Raw genomic sequence first — 20,460 nt, forward strand, 5'->3', positions numbered from 1 at the left:
CCGTACAGTGTAACACTAAAATAGAATAAGAACGTTAAGACTGCTGTGATCGGTTGTTATGTCAGCAGCTGAAGATTAGATATGAATCTCATGTGTCTTTTTTTTTCCACCCAGGAGCTGCAGATGAAGCGCACCGCCATAGAAGCTTTCAACGAGACCATCAAGATCTTTGAGGAGCAGTTTGAGACTCAGGAGCGCTACAGCAGAGAGTCTCTGGAGCGATTTCAACGCGAGGGCAACGAGAAAGAGATTCAGAAGTGAGTTCATGTTTATTTACCTAATGAATTTATTTCAACAGCAGTCAGATGCATTGAATAATTACAATTTGTAAAAATGACTCATTAGTGTGTTTGAAGATCACAAATCTGACAATGACTTTGTGTTAAACCTAAATCAGGATTCAGAGCAACTCTGAGCGCTTGAAGTCTCGCGTGAAGGAGATCCATGACAGTAAGTGCAAGCTGGAGCAGGACCTGAGAGAGCAGGTGTCTGATAACAGAGAGATCGACAAGAAGATGAACAGCCTCAAGCCAGATCTCATGCAACTCCGCAAGATCAGAGACCAGTATTTGATGTAAGGAATGAATAAATGTGCTCTTATTGCCTGCAATATAGAAAGAGAGATGTATATGGAATCTACTGTCTGTATTAAATCTGTTCTGGCTTTGCAGTTGGCTGACACAGAAAGGCACGAGGCAGAAAAAGATCAACGAATGGCTGGGCATAAAGAATGACGCTGATGAGTGAGTGTTTGAGCTCATACTTCAGACTCATCATATGAAATCTAGCAGTTAATATTTTTCGCTACGTGACAAGAAGTGTAATGAAGAAAGTGCTGCTGTGTTTGTGTGTTTTCAGCTCCTACTCGCTGGAGGAGGACGAGGGTTCGCCCCACCATGATGAGTGTACCTGGTATGTGGGGGACATTAAACGCACCCAGGCAGAGGAGATGCTGAGAGGAAAATGTGACGGCACTTTTCTCATCAGGGAGAGCCAATCACAGAAGGGCTCCTACGCCTGCTCTGTTGTGTACGTTTTTTTTTGTGTGTTTTAATTCGTTTGTTTAAGAAATGTCAAATAACTGACAGAATGAAAACTCTTGAAGATAATCTGTAAATATGAGTTTGTGCTCTTCTCTCCAGTGTTGAGGGCGACACCAAGCACTGCGTCATCTACAAGACAGCCACAGGTTATGGATTTGCTGAGCCCTACAACCTTTACTCGTCCCTCAAAGACCTGGTGCTCCACTACAAAAATGTCTCCTTAGTCCAACACAACGACCAGCTGAATGTAAATCTAGCCTACCCAGTCCTGGCCCGCTCCCAGAACCAGAACCAGCACCCAAGATGAATTTCTCACCAGCAGTGTAGGATGGCAACCAGGGCTGGGAAACAAAGTCTACACTCGTACGCATTGGGGACAAAATAAACCTCTGAACAATGCTTTTTCTTGTTAAAGTGGCGATTTAAAGTAGACTCAAGCGCCACAATTTACAATTCATACAGTTTTTTGTTTTTTTTTTGGCTGGAGGCTGGTGCTTTTGTTCCGCACAGACCTCATCCAACAAAGAGCACTCCTTGCTGACAGCATGGCTTCAAAATAAGCACACTACTACCAGAAACAAATCACTGTACAGTTAGCCTGGCTGAAGAAGTGAGTTAAATGTGAGTATGTCTCGTAAGTCAGCCATAACTGTACAGTGTGAGAAATGAAAAACAAGAAGTACACCTTTTGATACAGAGAAAATAAACCCAGATCAAATGTGTTAAAAGAAGATGACAAACTCACACAATCGTGTTTTTTAAGATCATGGAGAAGAGAAACCAGACGGCAGCAGGAGGAGAAAACTTACAGGAGGCACTTTTTCAAGATTTTTTTTTTTTTTCTTTTTTTTCTTGCCTTGAACATTCGGTAACTGTCCATTGACAAACGCCCAACCTGTCATCCTCAGACTGCCTGCAAACTCTCTGTCCAGAAAAGACTGAGCTGTCATCCATTGACAGGATTAGAGTGGCTAAACCTGGCTGCTCACTTCACACCTAAAGGTGGCTGAGCAACCATGGACCAGTCGGGTGTAGTCACAGAAGCTGGAGGCAGGATTGGGTGGATGCTTCTCGTGGGTTTTTCTCCTTTTTTTTTTTTTTAAAGATCGAGTTGAAAGCTTGCTTAAGTGCCATAGTAATCATTTTCAATGACCACAAGCCTGTGTCGCTAGAACAAGGAGGTGGCATGCTGAGGTTTAAAAGAAAGGAGAGAATGAATAGCTCTCGACATTGACAAAGCTATAGCTTTAAAATATACACACATGTAGGTCTATTATATGAAATTATCTTTATTTCCAAATGCTTTGGCATGTTGCTTTCTCTCAGCAGTCCTCTTTTTGAATTAATGTGGTACATTACATCAAGACGTGTGTAAAAGGACGAACCTGCACGGTACACATTTGGTATATTGTGAACAGAGAATCAGTTCTTAATCACAGTGCACCAGACAGAGAGGTACATTGATAAATGCAGTTCCATTTAATTTCTTCTGAACGAAAGAGTGGAAAGACTCCTGCATCAAATGTCCCTTTGCTTCAAACTTCCTTCTTTTGTCATCCTCTTCAATACTGTAGCACCTGTAGCCATTGACTTAAGGTATAACTGTTAATGCTTCTCTCATGTGTCTTGTTTTAATATGGCAAAGACACTTGCAGAGCATCAATCTACGTGATTATTGTATCTTCGGTACTGTATTTGCCTTGTCTCTTTTTAGATTAGACTGTTTCAGCGGTACTTTGTCCACGCAGATGTTTATTGTTGTTGTTTTTTTTTAATGCAGATTTTACTCACGGTACTCCCTGCTACCCGCACTCACGCTCAACTTCTCATTTGATCACAAGTTTGACTCATGGAGCTGTAGAACATAGTTGTACAAAAAAAAAAAAAGAAAGCAGTAATATAACACGTGTACAGTATATTTCAGACACACATGCAGTCAGTGTATGTAACTATACATTTTCAACTCTTGTGTTTTCTTTGTTTTTATTTAACATTTGCTATGCTCTTAGATTCAGTATAAGGATGCAAAGTATCCAGCTAATGTGAGCCAAATGAAGGATGTCTTTTCATGTAGCAAGAAAGAAAAGAAGAAAAAAAAAAAAGAACCTGTCCTTTCGCCATATATAGCGCTTGCCTCTGCTGTCTGAGAGATTATCTAGTACAGTATGCATGGAGACCTTCATTTGGGTTGTTGTTTTCCTGTTGTTGCTCGGCACCAGTGGTTGATAATTGTGTGTTTTTTTTAATAGTACATATACAGTATGATATGTGGTCGTACAGTACTATGCACAACGCAGTCGCATGTGATTTTGATTTTTCTTGAGTCACCTCCTCCCGCTCTCTGTGCAGTGGCTGTACATTTTCTCTCGTTTCCCTCATGTTCATTTGGCTTGAGGTAAAGATTGTACCATCTTTTTTTCTCCGTCACTTTCAAAGCACAGATTCATTTTTCTGAAAAAGTACTTCTGTTCTTGTACGTGTTTTAAATTTGGAAATAGGCGTCACATGATGTCTCTTTTAAATTAGACTCACATTACTGATTTCTTGAGAATGAATGAACATGAGACTCAGTTTTCTTACAATAGACTCCGATTGCCAAAAAGAAAAATAGTATTTTTGTAGGTATGCAAGAGTCGAAAGAAACTGTGAACGAGAAGTTTGAGAGAAGAAGTGCACTGTTTTTAAAAGGTCGCACGTTTGATACTTTGGATTCATTTTTTGAAGAAGGTCTGAAGTTTTCACCTCCCCTTTATGCAATCAGTCAATTTAAAAATCAAATCTTCATTTCAAACCTCCCGACAAACTTTTCAAAATGGACAAACTTCAGGTTGCAACATTCTTCCAGTCATACCATCCCATGATCAAACCTAAGTCGATCTGAAGTCTTTAAATCAAGATCTGGGTTTGGTATCTGTCAGGAGGAATCAGTTGTACTGTACTTTGCACAGTTCTTGGCGAGTAGAAATCCCAAGAAGTAAAGAAGAAGTGACGGCGCTGCTTCTGATCAGAGGGCTATAAAAATGTGTTAATGAGAGAGATTAGAAGTGCCTTCAGTCATTGTGTCGAGCTCGACTTCTCATCTATGGAGTGTTGCTCTTTGAGACAGTACCACCACGACCACATGCTGTGCCCCATGCTTCACACATCTGCCATTTATCAAAGACTATAGGATCTCTGGCAGCATTGTTGTTGTGTTCGTTTGTGTTCCTGTGTGTGTGTGTGTGTGTGTGTGTTAGAGCAGATTTTGGCATGTTGTAGATAAGAGAGTGACAGATTTTAGTTGTGCCTCTTTGTTGTTACATCTACAGTTGTTACATATTCCTTCTTTTATGGTGGGGGCTGTACAGTAGCTTGGTGCTCTCTCTCACTTTGCACCAAAGCTAGATTTCTTTGGTGTTTTTTTTTTTTTTTTTAATAATGATTTGTCTGATTTATATTTTGAATAAGACTCAGATAAGATAGAAATGTGAACCGTAACACATCCGTAGCCCAGCCCAGTTGTTTGAAGCTCATTTGATAAGCTCTCAAGATGATGCATGCAGCATTGCTCAGTGTGTTTGTTTGTTTTTCCTCTGGTTGAGTCAATCGCCGCTGCTGACACATCTATTATCCAGTTTGTTGGACCAACACTTCTGTGACTGCACTTTTATTTCTGTTCCACACACTTAAAGTAGTGTGTCTAACGCCCAACAACCATAAACTCACAGACAGTGGTGACGCTCAGTTGTCAATAGTGTTTTTCGTCGATCTTTTCGTACAGTACAATGAGAGGGATTGACATGTTTCTTTATCTTGTGTACAGTATATGCTTCTTTTTTTTACGGTCAACAACTGTCATGTAATTCTAATGCTTTTGACTGATTGAAATGTTTTTCAATGTAGACTTGGTTTGACTTTATGGGCTGTACAAACTGTATTACTTTGAAAGCGTGTCTAAGGAGAGCTGCTGGCTCATTATGCAATCTGTGTCCACACAGCAACACTGTCCAACTAAACAAGACAAACGAAATGATATCTGTAAAGGTTGATTTCCCTCGTTTTCATTTTCACGTACAACTTCTGGTATCTAAAGATTCAGGAAGTTACATTTCAAAGATTTCAATCTAACGAAAAAAAAAGATTTTATCAGCATAAAACAAATTGGTGCCCACCGACTGCCCCTGAACGTTGTGAAATAGATGTTTCAGAACATCCTGCTTTTCTTGTGGTGATTGAAAGGTTTCAATTGATTGATAAAAATCCAGCAAGATGATTGCAAATTTTCCCTCATCAGCTGTTCAGAACAGTTCACAGTCCAGTCGGTTCTGCTTCCATTTGAACAATTTATTCAAGCTTTTAGTGAGGAAGAAAGACGTGAAGCCCTTCCTGCACGCACGTGTTACTTGCTTGCACCAAATTTCCCCACTGGGATTAATAAAGTATTTCTGGTTCTGATTCTTGTTAAGATGGACATTGTTGCAGTGTAGGCGCACACTTCCATATGCCATATATACCATGTTATGAATAGATGTAAAACCGCTAGAAGCAATGCAACAGTAGCAGTGAGACGGTCTGAAGACTTGACTGCGCTTTGACTTCGAGTTGTGACTTTAATCCCATGTGTGGTAGATGTTGCTCCGAATCTCAAAGCTTTTATCCTGCTCATCTATTAGATATGCGTTTGTGTCGGAGCTTCGTGAAAAAAAACCTTTTTCTATTTGACTAGTGATCATTCAAGAAAGCCAACATTTTTCATCAGCTTTGGTACACTGTAAATGATGGTTCTTGAAGCAGCCTCACACATAAAGCACATCTTTCACAAAGAAAAACACGCATATGTCGTGTTTATTAAGGTTTGAAGAACAAGACACACTAGAGAATAAATATTTTCAAATATATACTTAGATTTCTATATTTTTGAATGACGTCGCTCTGATTTAGATCGTGCTTAAATCAAATCAGAAGGAGGCTTCGATGTGAACGTGATCTTGCTCCACGGCTGCTTTGTGTTCGAGCAGTTATTGAAACGCAAGCATTTTTACTAATCAGCTGCAGTGAGCTTCATCAAAACTTTGTGGTTACAGTCAGTCGACATACATGTAATCTATCCGCATGATTATCAGGTGCATTCAGAGGATGAAGCAAGCTTATGTACATGTGTTAATATTTACAGAGCTTAGTCTATATGTTAAATGCAGTCTTGGCTGTTTGCATTTATGAAATATTAGAGAGGATGTTTGTTTGTATCTTGTTTTATTGTACGTAAGAATCTGATTTGTCATTTTGAAGATTTTCTTTATTTGTGAGTAGACGGAGTGTTCATGTTGCACCAAAAAAAAGACACGCTTAGGATGCTGCCACAGAGATCCCACACAGATTGGACACTGATGCTGTAACCGAGTGAACCATCTTACCACTGTTTTTTTTTTCCTTTTTTCTTTTCTTTCGTGGATCTCTACGGTCGCTGAAGGGTTGTTTAAAGAGAAAACAAGGTGCACGATGAAACGGTTCTTGATCACTCCTTCACACAGATCTTTGTACGCAGAACAATGATGGCATTAGAAAGTGTTCTTTTATGGTGTCTGACTGTATTTAGGATTATTTTTTTTTTTTGGCTTTTTAAAAAAGCTCTTAGATTTGTCTGTGCCAGTGTTGGTCACTTTTTGTTGGTTTGTTCATATCTGTTCATGATAACTTTACAGAGCCTATAAAGAAAAAAATAAGCTAGCTTGAAATGTTTTCCTCCATACAGAAAAAAAGAAATACAAATGTTTACAATATGTAATTAACCAAATAGTAAATATGCGTTTGAGGATCAGTCTGTTTGTCCCTCAAAGTGGCCGTGATAGATTGATTCATATCTATTATTTCCTGTTATTTTAAACTTGAAAATGTTATGACTGCTTGTTGTTTGTCTTTTTCTCTTTTACTTTGAGAACAGTGCTCCCTCAATTTCAAAATAACTCAACAAGTTTAATTCTGTTAATATTGATTAGTCTTTCTTCCGCTGAGCCTTATACAGTACATGCAATCATGTGACGCTGTCACATATGTTTCTGGTTTTTACAGTTTAGAAGGTTTCTGTGCTAGGTGTTTCCCTGGCAGGGACTTAGCTCAAAGAATTTATAGCAGGTGTTGCTCACATGGTGTTACGTACAACACGCCCCTTGGTGAAAATGCTTGAGCACAGATTTGATTCATTAACACACTCGGAACTTCAGGAGAATTATCAAGAGGCATCCGTGTCTTGATTTTGCACTACAGAGAAAGTAAAACTCAAGTCGGTGAACTACAATGGAAGACTAATATATTTCCACTTTAGTCTCATCGTTTTGTTATTTCCCTTTTAAAGTTTAGTGGACGTCAGTAACCCTGCACTTTCATGTCCTTTTTCGGCTTTACTCAATATTGTCATATCATCACTTCTAAGTCTGAACTCTGACCTGAACGGATTCCATTTGTTGAATTGTCTGTTGTTGTTGTATTTGTGTTGTAAGTTTACTTGTGTACGTTAGTATATTATTCCTCTTCCATCTCTTCACATTGAACATGAGTTTGGCAGTGAGCCATTCAGTGATGAGAATCTTAAACATGTTTGTTCAACAATAACTGGTCTCTTTTGATCGATTACATAGGAATCACTCGCTCAGCCCCCTGGGGACAAATAAAGTTTTTTTAATTGAACTGAGTTAAAGCTACTCTACACTAAAAGGCAATTGAACTCTGAGGGAGCACTGTTGTTTCAGCCAGTAGAGGCGTAAGGGTTGAGGTCTTGGCCCAACCCCCCTATGCACAAAAAAGATGGTTCCTCTTCTTCTGTACTCTTGTGTTATCCTTCCTTAATTCAGATGCGTCACTTCTTTCTTTCTTTCTCGTGTACAGCTTGCTTCAGAGTTGTTTGTTCTCAGACAGGTACTCGTTCATCTGTACGGTTCTTTCTTTAGGCTGATGCAATGATTTTAAAAGACAATAAAAGATATATGAAATGAAGTTCACTGCTGTCTCTTTCTTTGACCTTTGCTTTATGAAGCTTATCATCATCTTGTCCCTATTTCACATACTCGTATTTTCATGTCCCATTTATATTCCTGTTGACTCTACTAGCCTTTACAGTAACATCCCTCATTAGCAGTTTGTATGTAGTCCGCCCTTGAATGTATCATCATCTACACAATTAAATAAGTTAAGAAGAAGCAGTCAAAACATGGCAATAAAACACAAATCAAAAGAAGAATTTGAAGGCTGCAAGCGGGAAAACTTAATACTGCATTTACTAGACAACACAGTTCTAAAATTATTCTTTGGGTCATCTTCATTTGTTGACTGCATTTAACACATTCAGGGTCATGTTTAAATATGATGCCTATTGGTGAGATAGAATAAATAAACACTTTAGTTTTCATGAAAGGAACTATTCACTTAGCAACCTTGACTGAGAATCCTCCTAGTTTTCAAAGACATATTCATTGGTACACTGGTTCATGATGAGGTATGGAGAACACAGAGTTTATATATATAGTAATAAACTATAATGAAATCAATTACTTTAATGTAGCGTGGATGCATACCCCTCATACTGTAGATGGTGCAACTCCAAGCTACAACTGTCAGGCTGTCTGAATAGGGAAGTGAGAAATTGTGTAATGACGCATTCTGAGGATGGCAAAGGAACACACATGGAAATGATGCACATCTGCACTATGCAAAACAATCTGAAACATTGAAAAAAATGAAGATTTGGTCATGATAGAGGAAGCTGTGTGAGTCATGCAGTGTTTTATTGTGCCATGTCTCTGTCCTTGTTTTAGAGACAGTCTCAGAGTAATCATGTGACTGTCACCAGGTTAAAACCTTTTTAATGAATGCAAAGGTTTGTGATGTTTTGATGAAGTTTGTGTTTTTTATGATTCTTCTAAAACATGACCTATGGACGGAGGAACTGAGCTGTGACATACTTTCATAACAAGCATATGATGCCATAACTACCATCCCTAATGTTGTACTGAATCTGTTAATGAACAGACTCCACACATCAAGTATATTAAAGGTTGAGAATGAGATGCTTGGGTGCAACCCTCCACACATTACTTCATTTTAGTTCATATCTTATTTATTTAGTCATTTATGTGCATTGTTCAAAAACAATAACACACAACATGAAATATGTCCTCAGAATACTGTATTCTCCCTTACGCTATTTGCTCATGGAGTGTTTTAACTGTTTTAACTAATACATGCCCCTTTCTTATTAACAAAAAATACTGTTAAAACAGAATAATACTTAACCATATATTTTATTTCACTACACTTTAACCTGTGTGTTCTTACTAAACTGTTTCAAAGGCTTTAATGATATAAATCTTTCTTTAAATACCCAGTTCTTCGAATAACACAACATCCATGTTTAAATAGCACATACTTCTAAAAATAATTCTCTATAAAATCAGAAATTCTTAATGTATTTGCCACCTAATTACTTTCAAGTGGAAAAACTGGCATGATGACAGGCCAATGTAGAGATGCATACAACTCGAGGCATTTGAAATACTCAATGTGATCGCGTTTGCTCCTAACAGCAGAGGACCCTGCACTCTGTACGGACGTTAGCTAGCAACACATGACGCTGTCTTGATCATATGATCCGGAGCCAATCACAATTGAGGTTATCTCCACGAGGAAGCGCTGGTACTGTATTTAAAGTTGCACGGCCAAATCAGTAATCAGTCAGTCATTTTGGTCGATCAGCTTGTGTTGTTTCAAACTTTGTGTCGGTGTTTTCTATTGCTCCAATTTAGGATGAAGTGTGCTGTGCTGTTGTTTTTGACTGTTTGGTTTGGCAGTCAGGACGGCACTAAGGCTCTTTCGTCTTCGTGTCTCCATCCTCCGTCCAAGTGGTGCTCGTCTCTGGACACAGCAATCCAATGCGGGGTAAGTTTATTTAATGTAGCAGGGACATTAGTGGCTTAACTCAAAAATGTGAAACTTGACAGGGGTTTTCAATCATTAAAAAAACCAAGATACACACATTTATGTCCAGTAAGTCCACCATTTTAAACCAGGTAGTACTGTAGTAACCTATAGCAACACTGTGCAGCTTGTCAAATAACTATTTAAAAGGCGAAGTTAACTATACTGTGATGACTTCACACTTTGTCGGGCGACTGATCTCTATAAAACAGCGTCTTCTTCAAACTGCTGTAATCATTCATGATAAATGGCAATCGTAAAATTGCCAAGAGTTGTCAAAAACTACAATTAGCCAGTTTACCTCGGCGCTGTGAGTGACGTCACACCCGAGTTCACTGGTCCAGTCGGAAAAGCAACATGGACACCTCCAGGATTACAGTACCTTCGTTTTGTGAGCTAACACCAGACGATAGCTACATACTACGTGATAGTTTGTGCACGAAAGTAAAATGACAATGTCCACAGAACTTGTACCATACTATCGGTGTGATTGATTAACCCCGACGAGCATTCCGTGACGTCATAACATTGCCACTTTCTGTCACGTTTGCGGGTTAATTAACTACAGAGGAAACTGCAACAGAAACATTTTTTTTTTTTTTGCTTTACACCGAGCATGACTATTTTTTTTGATCAGGAAGTCCAATCCTTTGCTTCTCGGATGGTCTTATTGTCCAATTTGGAAAGTCGTTCTACCGACATTATCTAGTATTAATAATAGCTCAGGTATAGTTTAAGCCACTTTACATGGGAAACGACTAACAAAAACCATTTGCAACATCATCAAAATCAAGTTAAAGTTTATTTGTCATGTTTTTGCATAATATGAAGTCAAGTCTGATGTCTGGTACAAGTGAACTTCTGAACTCTACAAGTGAAAAGAGACTTGCAGGCACCTTAATTTGGGATTTCCCAGTGTGAAAATTTTTTTATACTAACTTTATGCAAATGTTGTTCACAACACACTAGAATCCCAGATCATTTATACCGGCCATCTTTTAACTGAATTAGAAATGTATTGTACATGATAAACAACTGGAGCTTTTTAAGCGGTCCCTCCTGAAGGGGAAACTATCCTGACCTTGCATTCTACGAACATAACTCATGTTTGATTCTTTCTCTGAGTTAATCTCTTCACCTTTGCCCCTCTGTGTAGGTTTTGAAGCAATGCCTTCTATCAAACTACACCCAGTCCCATCAGACTGAGGATGCAGTCCAGGTGGGGCTTTACTATGAGAGTCTGTGTCCAGGATGCAGACTTTTTCTCACTGAGATGCTCTTCCCCACCTGGCTCTTGCTGAACGACATCATGTCTGTTTCTCTGGTGCCCTACGGCAATGCACAGGTATGAGGTTAACCAAGCACTTGGGTACAACAGGATCATAATAGCCAATCTGGCGAGAAAAGGATAATGTGACATTTGTCAAAATCTTAGCTGTCATTTTTTTAAAACTTGTGAATCTATTGCATTTACCCACTCCAGGAGAAACCCGATGGACCAAAGTATATTTATGAGTGCCAGCATGGAGAACAGGAATGTTTGGGCAACATGATTGAGGTACAGTCACAACCCAAATGCACAGAGTAAGAAAGTTGCTGAGTAATACTGTAACTAAAATGTTCAGCCGGGTAAAGTTTGTTGGTATATTAACACAAATCTAGAGCACCATTTTGTTTAATTGCAAATCTGTGCATGTAAAAATACTAAATCTAAAGCAATGTGTTTTACATATAATGCAGTGCACCTTTTCTTGTGGTAGTGTGATTGTTAATTATTGTCATTTATACTTTCCCTGTTCTTGCAGACGTGTTTAATGAACATGACAAACATGGCGTTCCCAATTATCTTCTGTATGGAGTCCTCGACTGATGTGATAAAGTCAGCACAGAGCGTAAGAAGCTTGAGTTGATTTGGCATGTCTGTCCCTCTCCTGGCTGTCAACATGATATCAGTCCCCTACTGAAGTTGTGTATATTTCCCTCCTTTGTTTTTCTCAGTGTGCTGGACTCTATAGTCCTCAGTTGAACTGGGATCAGGTCATGGGCTGTGTGAAAGGGGATCTGGGAAACCAGCTGATGCATCAGAACGCCTTGAAGACTGGGGCCCTGAACCCTCCTCACAATTATGTGCCATGGGTTACCATTAATGGGGTAAGGCTCTTGTGTGTTAAAGAACATTATTTATTGTTGATATTACAGATCTTACCGTTTTACACATTTGAAACTGCCTCAAAGCTGAAACCTGTAACTAATGAAGAGCTTTGACTGATGTGTGTGAAAGTAACACTGAAGCAAAGCATGACGGCTGCTGCTTTGCAACATAAGATCAATGAAATGATAACTTGAGACTGGAGTCCCCTCTCATTGCTCCACACTGAACAAAGAGAAACAACTCCTCCCTTGAATAGTGTGAACCAGGCACCAGAGATAACTTGACAACAGTTGCACCTTTACACAGTTAAGTGGGGGAACTTATTTAAATTACACAGACAGAGATGTATAATAAAAGACGCCAGTTCCAGTTAGAAAATCTCAACAATTCATCCATTCCTAATAAAACTCAAATTCTCATTTGCTCTGACTAAACTTGGAGTAACCTTCAAACACAAACCAAGCACCTGGAATAATCCTAATTGTACCTAACATGGCGTTACTCTCTTGTTGTCACACTTGACGGGCATACAAGCACACAGGTCAAGTTCATAAGATATCAAGTGTGCTTGTGTCTCCTCCTGGAGTGTAAAGGTCCTTGAGCAGACATTGAAGACTTTAACAGAAAATTAACATTAGTCAATAAGAAGAATATAAATGCTCCATGTAAAAATATTTAGATTATTGACCTCATTATTATTTACTTTGAATTCGTCATGAAAATGTAATTAAATATCTGAACTGGAATTTTGGTATTAACGTTGTATTAAGAACCAGCTTTTCAAAGCTCACTGATATTCCGTTGTTGTTGTTTTTTCAACAAACTTGCTGAAATCCTTTAAGCCAAAGGTTTGTGTTTTTCAGAAACTTTTTTTTTTTTTTTGTGCAGTTTGACTCTTTCAAACCTGTCTCCCTTTCCTTTAGACACAGTATGATGTCGGCAGTCAACCTGCTATTCAGTTCCCAACAATGATACCTCTTTTAAACTGTCAGTGTATGCTGTTCATCTTTGAACTATGTAAAGTTATGAATTTGATTAGAAAGGTTGGTTAAAGTTAGACGTCCCATAGTTTTGATCCACAGTAGTAGATCAGCTGTGGGGGAAAAGCCACTTATGTACCTGTGTTTTGCCTAATTCCTACTATGGATTCTATTTGCATTGATTTGCAGGTGCATACAGAAGAACTGCAGGATAAGGCTACAACTTCCCTCTTCACTCTGGTCTGCAGCATGTACAAGGTACAGCTAATGTGAATCACACCTGTTGTGTGAAAAGGATTTTGTGTTGTCCATCTCTGCCCTTTTTGATATGGTTTTCTCTCTTTGACCTCTACCCTTCATGTTTCCAGGGCACCAAGCCTGCAGCCTGTGGAGGGGCCCAGAAGAAACTCTACAAGAGCTACTGCCACAATGAGTGAAAGAGCAGCACTGCACATTTACACTTGCTCTGTTCCAGGTGTGGCCAATACATAAGAAACACTGAATGATGTTTTGGAATATTTTTGTAACTGTGATTTTACAAACGTGTTTTATAAAGGGAAAAACAATCACCTCATCTTAAAATACAACTTTTGAAAAATACAGTTATCTTTGTAAAACTGTGTGTGTCATTATTGAACCAACCACTGAAACCATGGATGCTTTTTTTCCCGAGCCTTTTGAATCCCTGATTAAGTTTGTCGTTGTGACTTTTTAAGACGGGTCAAAGAAAGTCTTACTATTGTCCTTTAGATGGCGCCATTGTTCATCACACAACTGTGAGTGTCCTGTTCTTAGTTGGAATGAAAAAGGAACAAACAAGTTACAGTAAGAGAAAGATTCAAATAAATATGATTATGTAGCTCACATATTCCCTCTGAACCCAGTGCAGTCAGCCAAATCATTCTGAGAAATGTTTTACATTGTTGTTATAATATTCAATAACTTGAAGTGTACAATGCATTTCACCATACACATCTAAATAAGCAAACAAGTGATGACAAATGATGCTGCAGAAGTTCACAGCATCTCTGAGAATCTGTGTGTTTATTATGGCCATCATCCAGTCAAAAATAGTAAATCAATCAAAGCTCTGTTTAGACTGTAAAAAGTTGTTGCACTTACAGATTGCAGGCAGCAGCTTGATTAAAGCCAGAGTCTGGTCAAACTTGAAGGTCTGGAAGCGTGTTTACCACTGATTCTTCAGTCAGATAGACACATGAATAATGACCCATCATGCAGGCAGCTCCACCACCAGCACAACCTCAGCGCCAGTTAACCCCTTGACTTAAGTTACTTTAACGTGTATGCTGCAGTGGCAGATGCATCTGTGTGCTAATGCCTCCCCAAAGTTTATGAAGGGGTGGGGAAATATCTCTTTATCTGGTCTCCGTAAGTATTGGTGCCGCACAGTGTATTCCATATCTGATCTGAAATGTGGAATCTTGGTCCTCTGTGGTATTTCCTTTACACTTGTCTTGTTCCCATGATCCAGTAGTAGTTTGAAGTAGCAGCAGTAGTATGACCATGAGGAGAAATAGCTCATCTAAATTGTTCAACTTCACTGAGGTAAGGTTGAAGAGAATCTTAAGTAGTGCTATAACTAAAATGTTATATATAGAGAGAATAGTTTGTTAATTTGTTAAAATGTCAGAAGTGAAATGAAAACTGTGAACTGGTTTCAAATTAGCGATAATTATTATTAGATTATTGTCGTGTGATTGATCTCCTGCATGTTCAGATTATGTAATAACACTGGTATTGTTCTAAGATTATTATTTTTTCCTCCTCTGAACCCATGTGGTGAGGATTAATGGGGCCCTGTGTGTTAAGATTAACTCAGGCAATTGCAATTTGAGGTTATCAGCAATAGTGTTTGTTTATTTCAAATGATAAAATGAGGTTTGGGAACCTCTTAACTGGACATTTTACATTTACTAACAGAATTGAACAGTAATTAAGCATTCTTGTTGCCGAGTTATTAAAAAAGAGGATTCACTTTGCTCTTATTCTTGTTCAGCCTGGTCAAAAATGTTCAATAATCCCACCAGATAGTGTTGATTGTTTTTTTATAAAGGTGTCCCAAGCAGCTAGAGAGATAATGTCACGGGATGCATGAGAAAACAACGACCTGTTATCTGTTCTGACGCTAAAAGAGAGATGCCCTAAGAGCTAAATCCCAAACACATCCTCACTCTGAGAACCGCCTGTTGTGTCCGGGGTGATAGTGTTTGAGTCTCAGGACCTGAAATCTGATAAACCTTCCTAAAATAAAGCCTGAGTGGTCTTTGAGGGAGGCTCATAATATTTTCAATAACTGACCTGTCTGAGCCATACTGTAAAATCCCATGAATTCTTCTTAAGAAGTTCGGCAAGTGCAATGCTTGATCTGTTTTTGCAGATTTCAGAATGTTCGTGTTGCAGCTTTGAAAAATGTTAAGTGTTTATTCTTGTTCTATTGGCAATAAGGTCCAAGTCAAACATAAAAGTTTATTTTTTCTTTGTAGAGAACTAATAATCGCTTCACTAGTGTGTCTATTTGAATGGAAAAAAGCTGCTGTTTCCTTTCACTGCTCTTATAACCTCTGTCATATTCTCTTCTTTGATTATAAATTATTTATGTTTTAACACCCAGAGAAATTGGGACTCCTCGGAGCAGCCCTCCTATGGCAACCTTCACCAGAACCACTGCATCTCATGTGTTGTAAAAAGGGTCTTCTCAGGTACGCTGCAGCTGCCCAGGCTGTCCTGCAGACCATCTGCACAGGAAAGACCCAAAGATGGCTCCCAGTCCAGACCCTCAGATTGCAGCTTCAAGCCCTCCAGGAGCCTGGGCACCCTGACCAGTTATATATCGAGAGCATTGTGAGTAAATGCTGTGTTCTGCTGTCTTTCTACAGATTCTTCATTTGGATTTATTTTTTAGGCCTTTTACAAGCTAAAAGCTTATTTGTATCGGTTGTAGGAACTGATCTCTGAAATGTGTATGAATACCAGACCTCATAAACATTCATGTGTGCACTCTGTGAACGGTACTGAGTGTTTTACTAGTTATAAACTGTGTGAGTTTGGCATGTTTTTTGTTTTACAGATTTATGATTATCTTTCTATTTGGTGAATCAACAGCCAGTGTCTGTGACTCAGCAGTATTCAGTCTTATAAGTCAAGGCAGATAGAAGACGATTCTGCTGCATCTTAATCTTTTTTAAGATTCCTTTTTAGGCCTTTATTAGGGAGATAGAAAAGAGACAGAATTCAGTGAGAGTGAGGATTGACATGCAGGAAGGGAGCCACAGGCTGGATTTGAACCCCAGGTCGCCCACGTTGAGGGCTATGGCCGCGTGCATGCTGCCCACTGCTCCACCAGCGCCCCCATCTTCCTCTTTCTACATTTTGAGCATGTTGACTATTGAATTGTTACGTAATAGCTTGATTTTGGTACAAAACTTTTATTTGCCTCCTCAGCATGTGATCTAAAAAAGTGTCCATGCTTAAAGCGTTGTACTCCTCTTTAAGCAATGCTGACTAGCTATCTCGAAAAAAAATCAGACAAACAAGGCTCTTGTGGTTGTTTCCACAACAACATTCATGCTGGTGTTGCAAACACGTGTAGCATTTTTGCCTCTTCACTTTGCGTTTGTGTGTATGTGCTGCACCTTTGTTCTCTTTTTGTGCACATTTAAAAGGAATGCAGACAGACCTGTTTGATTACGCAGGTAGCTGTAGTGCATGCCAGAGGTGATCAGATATGGCTGTTCTTAAAACAAAGACACATTTGTATTGTTGATATTGACTGTTGTTTTATAGCTGACTAACCTCATTGTGGTTTTGAGTGCTGGAAGCAACAAATGCAACACAGCCACAACTGCAAAGTTAAAGTGGACTAAAATTGGACACAGGATCTGACTAAAGACAAATGCTTATACTCATCACAAATATAAATCAGGATTTTGTCTTAATGCTCAAAACCGTAAATTGAAGGCTGTAGAAAATAGGTTCATAAATCGTGATGATTACAGCATATCTATTATGTTATTGTAGATATATAAATACATGTGGAGGAACACTGCTTTTTGCTTGACAGACCATAACGTTGACCAGTAAGAGACCTTCATTGGGTTCCTGTTTGTGTGAGGAGGACCATGTGTTTCTTTGTTTTTGAGCTAGTTGTGCCATTTAGATGCCCAACTTTTGAACAACTATTAACCTCTATGAGGATAGAGTTACTTGGAGTTATTGATAAGGTTCCCACCAAGAATTTCCTCTACTTGCAACAAAGAGTTACCCTTTGGCCCATAACTCTTTTTTTTTTTTTTTCATCAAATTGGTCAAAGTCACACAGTAAATGTTTGTCTCTGACGCAGGAAAACAACAAGAAGTTGGATTATCTGAGGAGAACGTGAGCTTGAATACAGGACAACGATACAGGATCTATCACTAGCAAGATACGTTAATCAGTCAATATCTATTTTCCCAAAAGGGAAGTCATTCAATTCCAATAGGTTGTGTGTTAATCCAGAGTGAAATCTCATTTCCATTTTTGACCTCACCTGAAGAATAATGGTGACAAAGTCTGCCCACAGTTTTGGATAAAACATTAGTAGAACTTGAGGAGATGGGTCCAGGAGGGACTTGAAGGTTTTAAATTAAGAGGATGAGAAGTCCTTCTCAACACAGGAGGATGAAACTATGTTTGATCATCAGAGAACTGGTTATGTAGGAGCAATTGTGAGTTTGTAAAGTTAATGAAATGTGCCACTTGTACACAGAGTGTGGTTTATTGCTTCTTCTAAAGAGAGTTAGATTGGCATTATAAAGCACAGAAACGTAGCCTCTATCACACAATTGTTGCACAAGTGATCTAGTGGACACAGTAGACAATTGGGATTCTGTCGTAATGTTTTAAAGTGCAATGTTTAACGTGATGTTACATACACGTGGACACTGCCTCAAATTGCCAACCAACCAGAACAAGAGTCTAGATGAACTTGATCAACCCTCTCCAGGACTTGTGAAAGTGCGACTCAAAGAATGAGTAAGCCTTCACCTCAGCCTCAGTCATCCCATGACTGCAACAATGAAGGCTTCAGGGCCAGAAACTGTTTGGGCTCAAGACTATCCTTCTAATGTTTTGAACACACTCTTTGCTATTTGCGCATCAAAATAAGGCAAATCCAATGAATGCCCACTAAAGCTTCAACATCAAGTAACAATTACATTTTAGTAATTCAAATGTTCATGACAAATGTTACAATGCAAATGTTGTGACTGTATTTATAATACCATACTATACCGAACCATTCCATATCATACAGTCTGTACTGTACCATTCTTTTCTGTACCATACAGTACCGTACCATTTTTACTGTATGAGTTTTTGCCAATGAAAGATTTTTGCTTAGAACAGACGGTTAAAACAATAATATGTGTTTTCACTTGTGGGCAGTAGAACAAAATGTACAAACGTTGACAGGAGTTCTCTGTTTTTATGGCAAACAGTTGTTTATTTGTGAGTGAGCAGACATGAAACAATATTTACAAAGATTCAGAATCATACAACATGTTTACACCTGATAAAGTAAAGAAAAAAAAGTTTATTCTCCCTCTTGTTCTGTTTTGGTCTCCACCTACTCATGAGGAGAAATGATGGCTCAAAAACTCAATGCCTGGCCATGTTCACCAACTCTTTCGACACAAAAGGGGACTTTTTGACTACCCTGTACAGAAGGTCAAAGACCATTTTGACTCTCCAGAGTCAATATGATGCATCATGAACGTAGTGATGACGGTGAATTGTTGAACATGGTGTTGGAGTGTCACAGAAGTTTTAAGATGGACCAAAAGTCACATCTGTTGCTATGAACTCCTGCTTTAAAAGTCCTTTGAGACATGTTTTGGTGATTACGTAGGATCTCAAAATCTTGGCATGCGTTTGACCCTGAAATGAGGAGTTCACATGTGCAGTGCTACATTTGGATGAGAAAAAAAGTCTCCTTCTACATGCACAGTACAGGAGCTATGTTTGGAAATCCATTTCTAACAGCATCTTTCACCCCCGCTCCCCCTACCATTCGTTGATCATCGGTTCAGGCCTGCGTCAGATGTTCTAAGTTATTTCAGTTTCTCTAGAAAGCACCTATGTTAACATGTGAGTCCCTAATCACAGGAGGACATTTCCACACTTTGCAGCGATAAAAGAGGCGATTGGGTTAGGGGAGTGAGGATGATGCTGCCTCTGGTCACAGATTGAAAGAGCCATCGTGACAGCACCCATGCGCTCTATAGCTTTTATCTACCTCTGCTTTTTATAGTCAGAGGTCCTTCATGTGACTCCTCCTGGTACACTCAGAGCATGTGAAAGGCAGAGGCCATCTCTGTGGAAATAGGCAACTTCACAACAAAAAGCACCTCTGGGAGCACAGCAAAAAGCCTGAGTATGCAAAGTCAGTCAGAGTAAGGGGAAAGAAAAGCAAAATTGAGGCCAGAGCCAGACAAGGCTTAATGTTTATACACCAGAGGAAGTGATTATAGAGCACTGTTTGACGTTGATGAACAATTTTCTCCGTACGATTAGGAGTGAGGGAAGAGGGGAGGCAGACATTTGGAGAGAGGGAGAGAGAAACAGAAGGAGGTGATCTGTCATGCTTCTCTTCCCTGTAAATCAGTCGTCCATATTTAGTTGGAGAGAGGGAAGGCCTAGCAGTAATGTAAACAAAGCCCGGGAGAGGGAAGGAGGCAGGGAGAGTACACCAACACTAACATTTCAGACTATCTCGGCAAGCAGTCTGCATGACCGTTAGGAAGGAACCAGAAAGATGCTGATAACTTCCAGAGTTGGCATTTTAGAGGGGGGTTCTTGGTGCTCTCTTTGGATTTTGAAAGACAGTTTTTGGAGCAATCCTTAAAGAAGGCCGATATTTTTCAATGATTGGACTACAGGCCCAAGCTCTACCTGCACATGGGAAATCAAAACGGAACCAAAGGACCACTGCAATTTAACTTGTCTCAAAGAAGTCCAACAAAGAATGTCTGAGAGAAAGAACAGAGAGAAAAATATTGAGGGGAGCTCTTGAGACAGTCAGAGCAAACGAAGGAACAAAATACCTTACTGCTGACCATCCTCTGGTTCTCACCATGAGTGAGCTCAATTCTGAGAGCTCTGGAGAAGAGCAGGCTGAAGTTGAGGATAGAGCACAGGCGCAAAGAATGAATAGACCGCCTGTCATTCAGCTTATACCAAGGTCCAAAGCTGGCTCCCCTATAGGATCTCCGAAAAACTCGCCCAAGCATTCCCCACGCGGGTCTCCTAGAAACTCCCCGCTGCTCTTCAGAAAGCTTCTGA

General features: G+C 39.3%; 3 protein-coding genes across 4 annotated transcripts in view; all 3 read left to right on the top strand.

Moving 5' to 3' along the window:
- Positions 1 to 8,012, top strand: part of pik3r2 (phosphoinositide-3-kinase, regulatory subunit 2 (beta)) — a 34,808-nt gene extending 26,796 nt beyond the window's left edge. For both annotated transcript variants that reach the window (XM_079349457.1, XM_079349458.1), the window contains exons 12-16: positions 115 to 257; positions 398 to 574; positions 672 to 743; positions 859 to 1,029; positions 1,143 to 8,012. In XM_079349457.1, the coding sequence (XP_079205583.1) occupies positions 115 to 257; positions 398 to 574; positions 672 to 743; positions 859 to 1,029; positions 1,143 to 1,350 (771 nt within the window). In that variant the 3' untranslated portion in view covers positions 1,351 to 8,012. The remainder of the gene's footprint in view (positions 1 to 114; positions 258 to 397; positions 575 to 671; positions 744 to 858; positions 1,030 to 1,142) is intronic.
- A 1,686-nt stretch (positions 8,013 to 9,698) lies between these two features.
- Positions 9,699 to 13,738, top strand: ifi30a (IFI30 lysosomal thiol reductase a). Its single transcript, XM_079349460.1, has 7 exons — positions 9,699 to 9,950; positions 11,146 to 11,334; positions 11,473 to 11,547; positions 11,795 to 11,881; positions 11,988 to 12,140; positions 13,311 to 13,379; positions 13,490 to 13,738. The coding sequence occupies exons 1-7, from the start codon at positions 9,819 to 9,821 to the stop codon at positions 13,556 to 13,558; spliced, it is 774 nt and encodes a 257-aa protein (XP_079205586.1). The 5' UTR covers positions 9,699 to 9,818; the 3' UTR covers positions 13,559 to 13,738.
- A 706-nt stretch (positions 13,739 to 14,444) lies between these two features.
- The window catches only part of pde4ca (phosphodiesterase 4C, cAMP-specific a), a 46,057-nt gene continuing 40,041 nt past the window's right edge, over positions 14,445 to 20,460 (top strand). Inside the window, exons 1-2 of the mRNA XM_079349454.1 lie at positions 14,445 to 14,687; positions 15,754 to 15,983. Coding sequence (XP_079205580.1) covers positions 14,640 to 14,687; positions 15,754 to 15,983 — 278 coding nt within the window. The 5' untranslated portion in view covers positions 14,445 to 14,639. The remainder of the gene's footprint in view (positions 14,688 to 15,753; positions 15,984 to 20,460) is intronic.

Source organism: Symphodus melops (assembly GCF_947650265.1).
Source record: "Symphodus melops genome assembly, chromosome: 7".
NCBI lineage: Eukaryota > Metazoa > Chordata > Actinopteri > Labriformes > Labridae > Symphodus > Symphodus melops.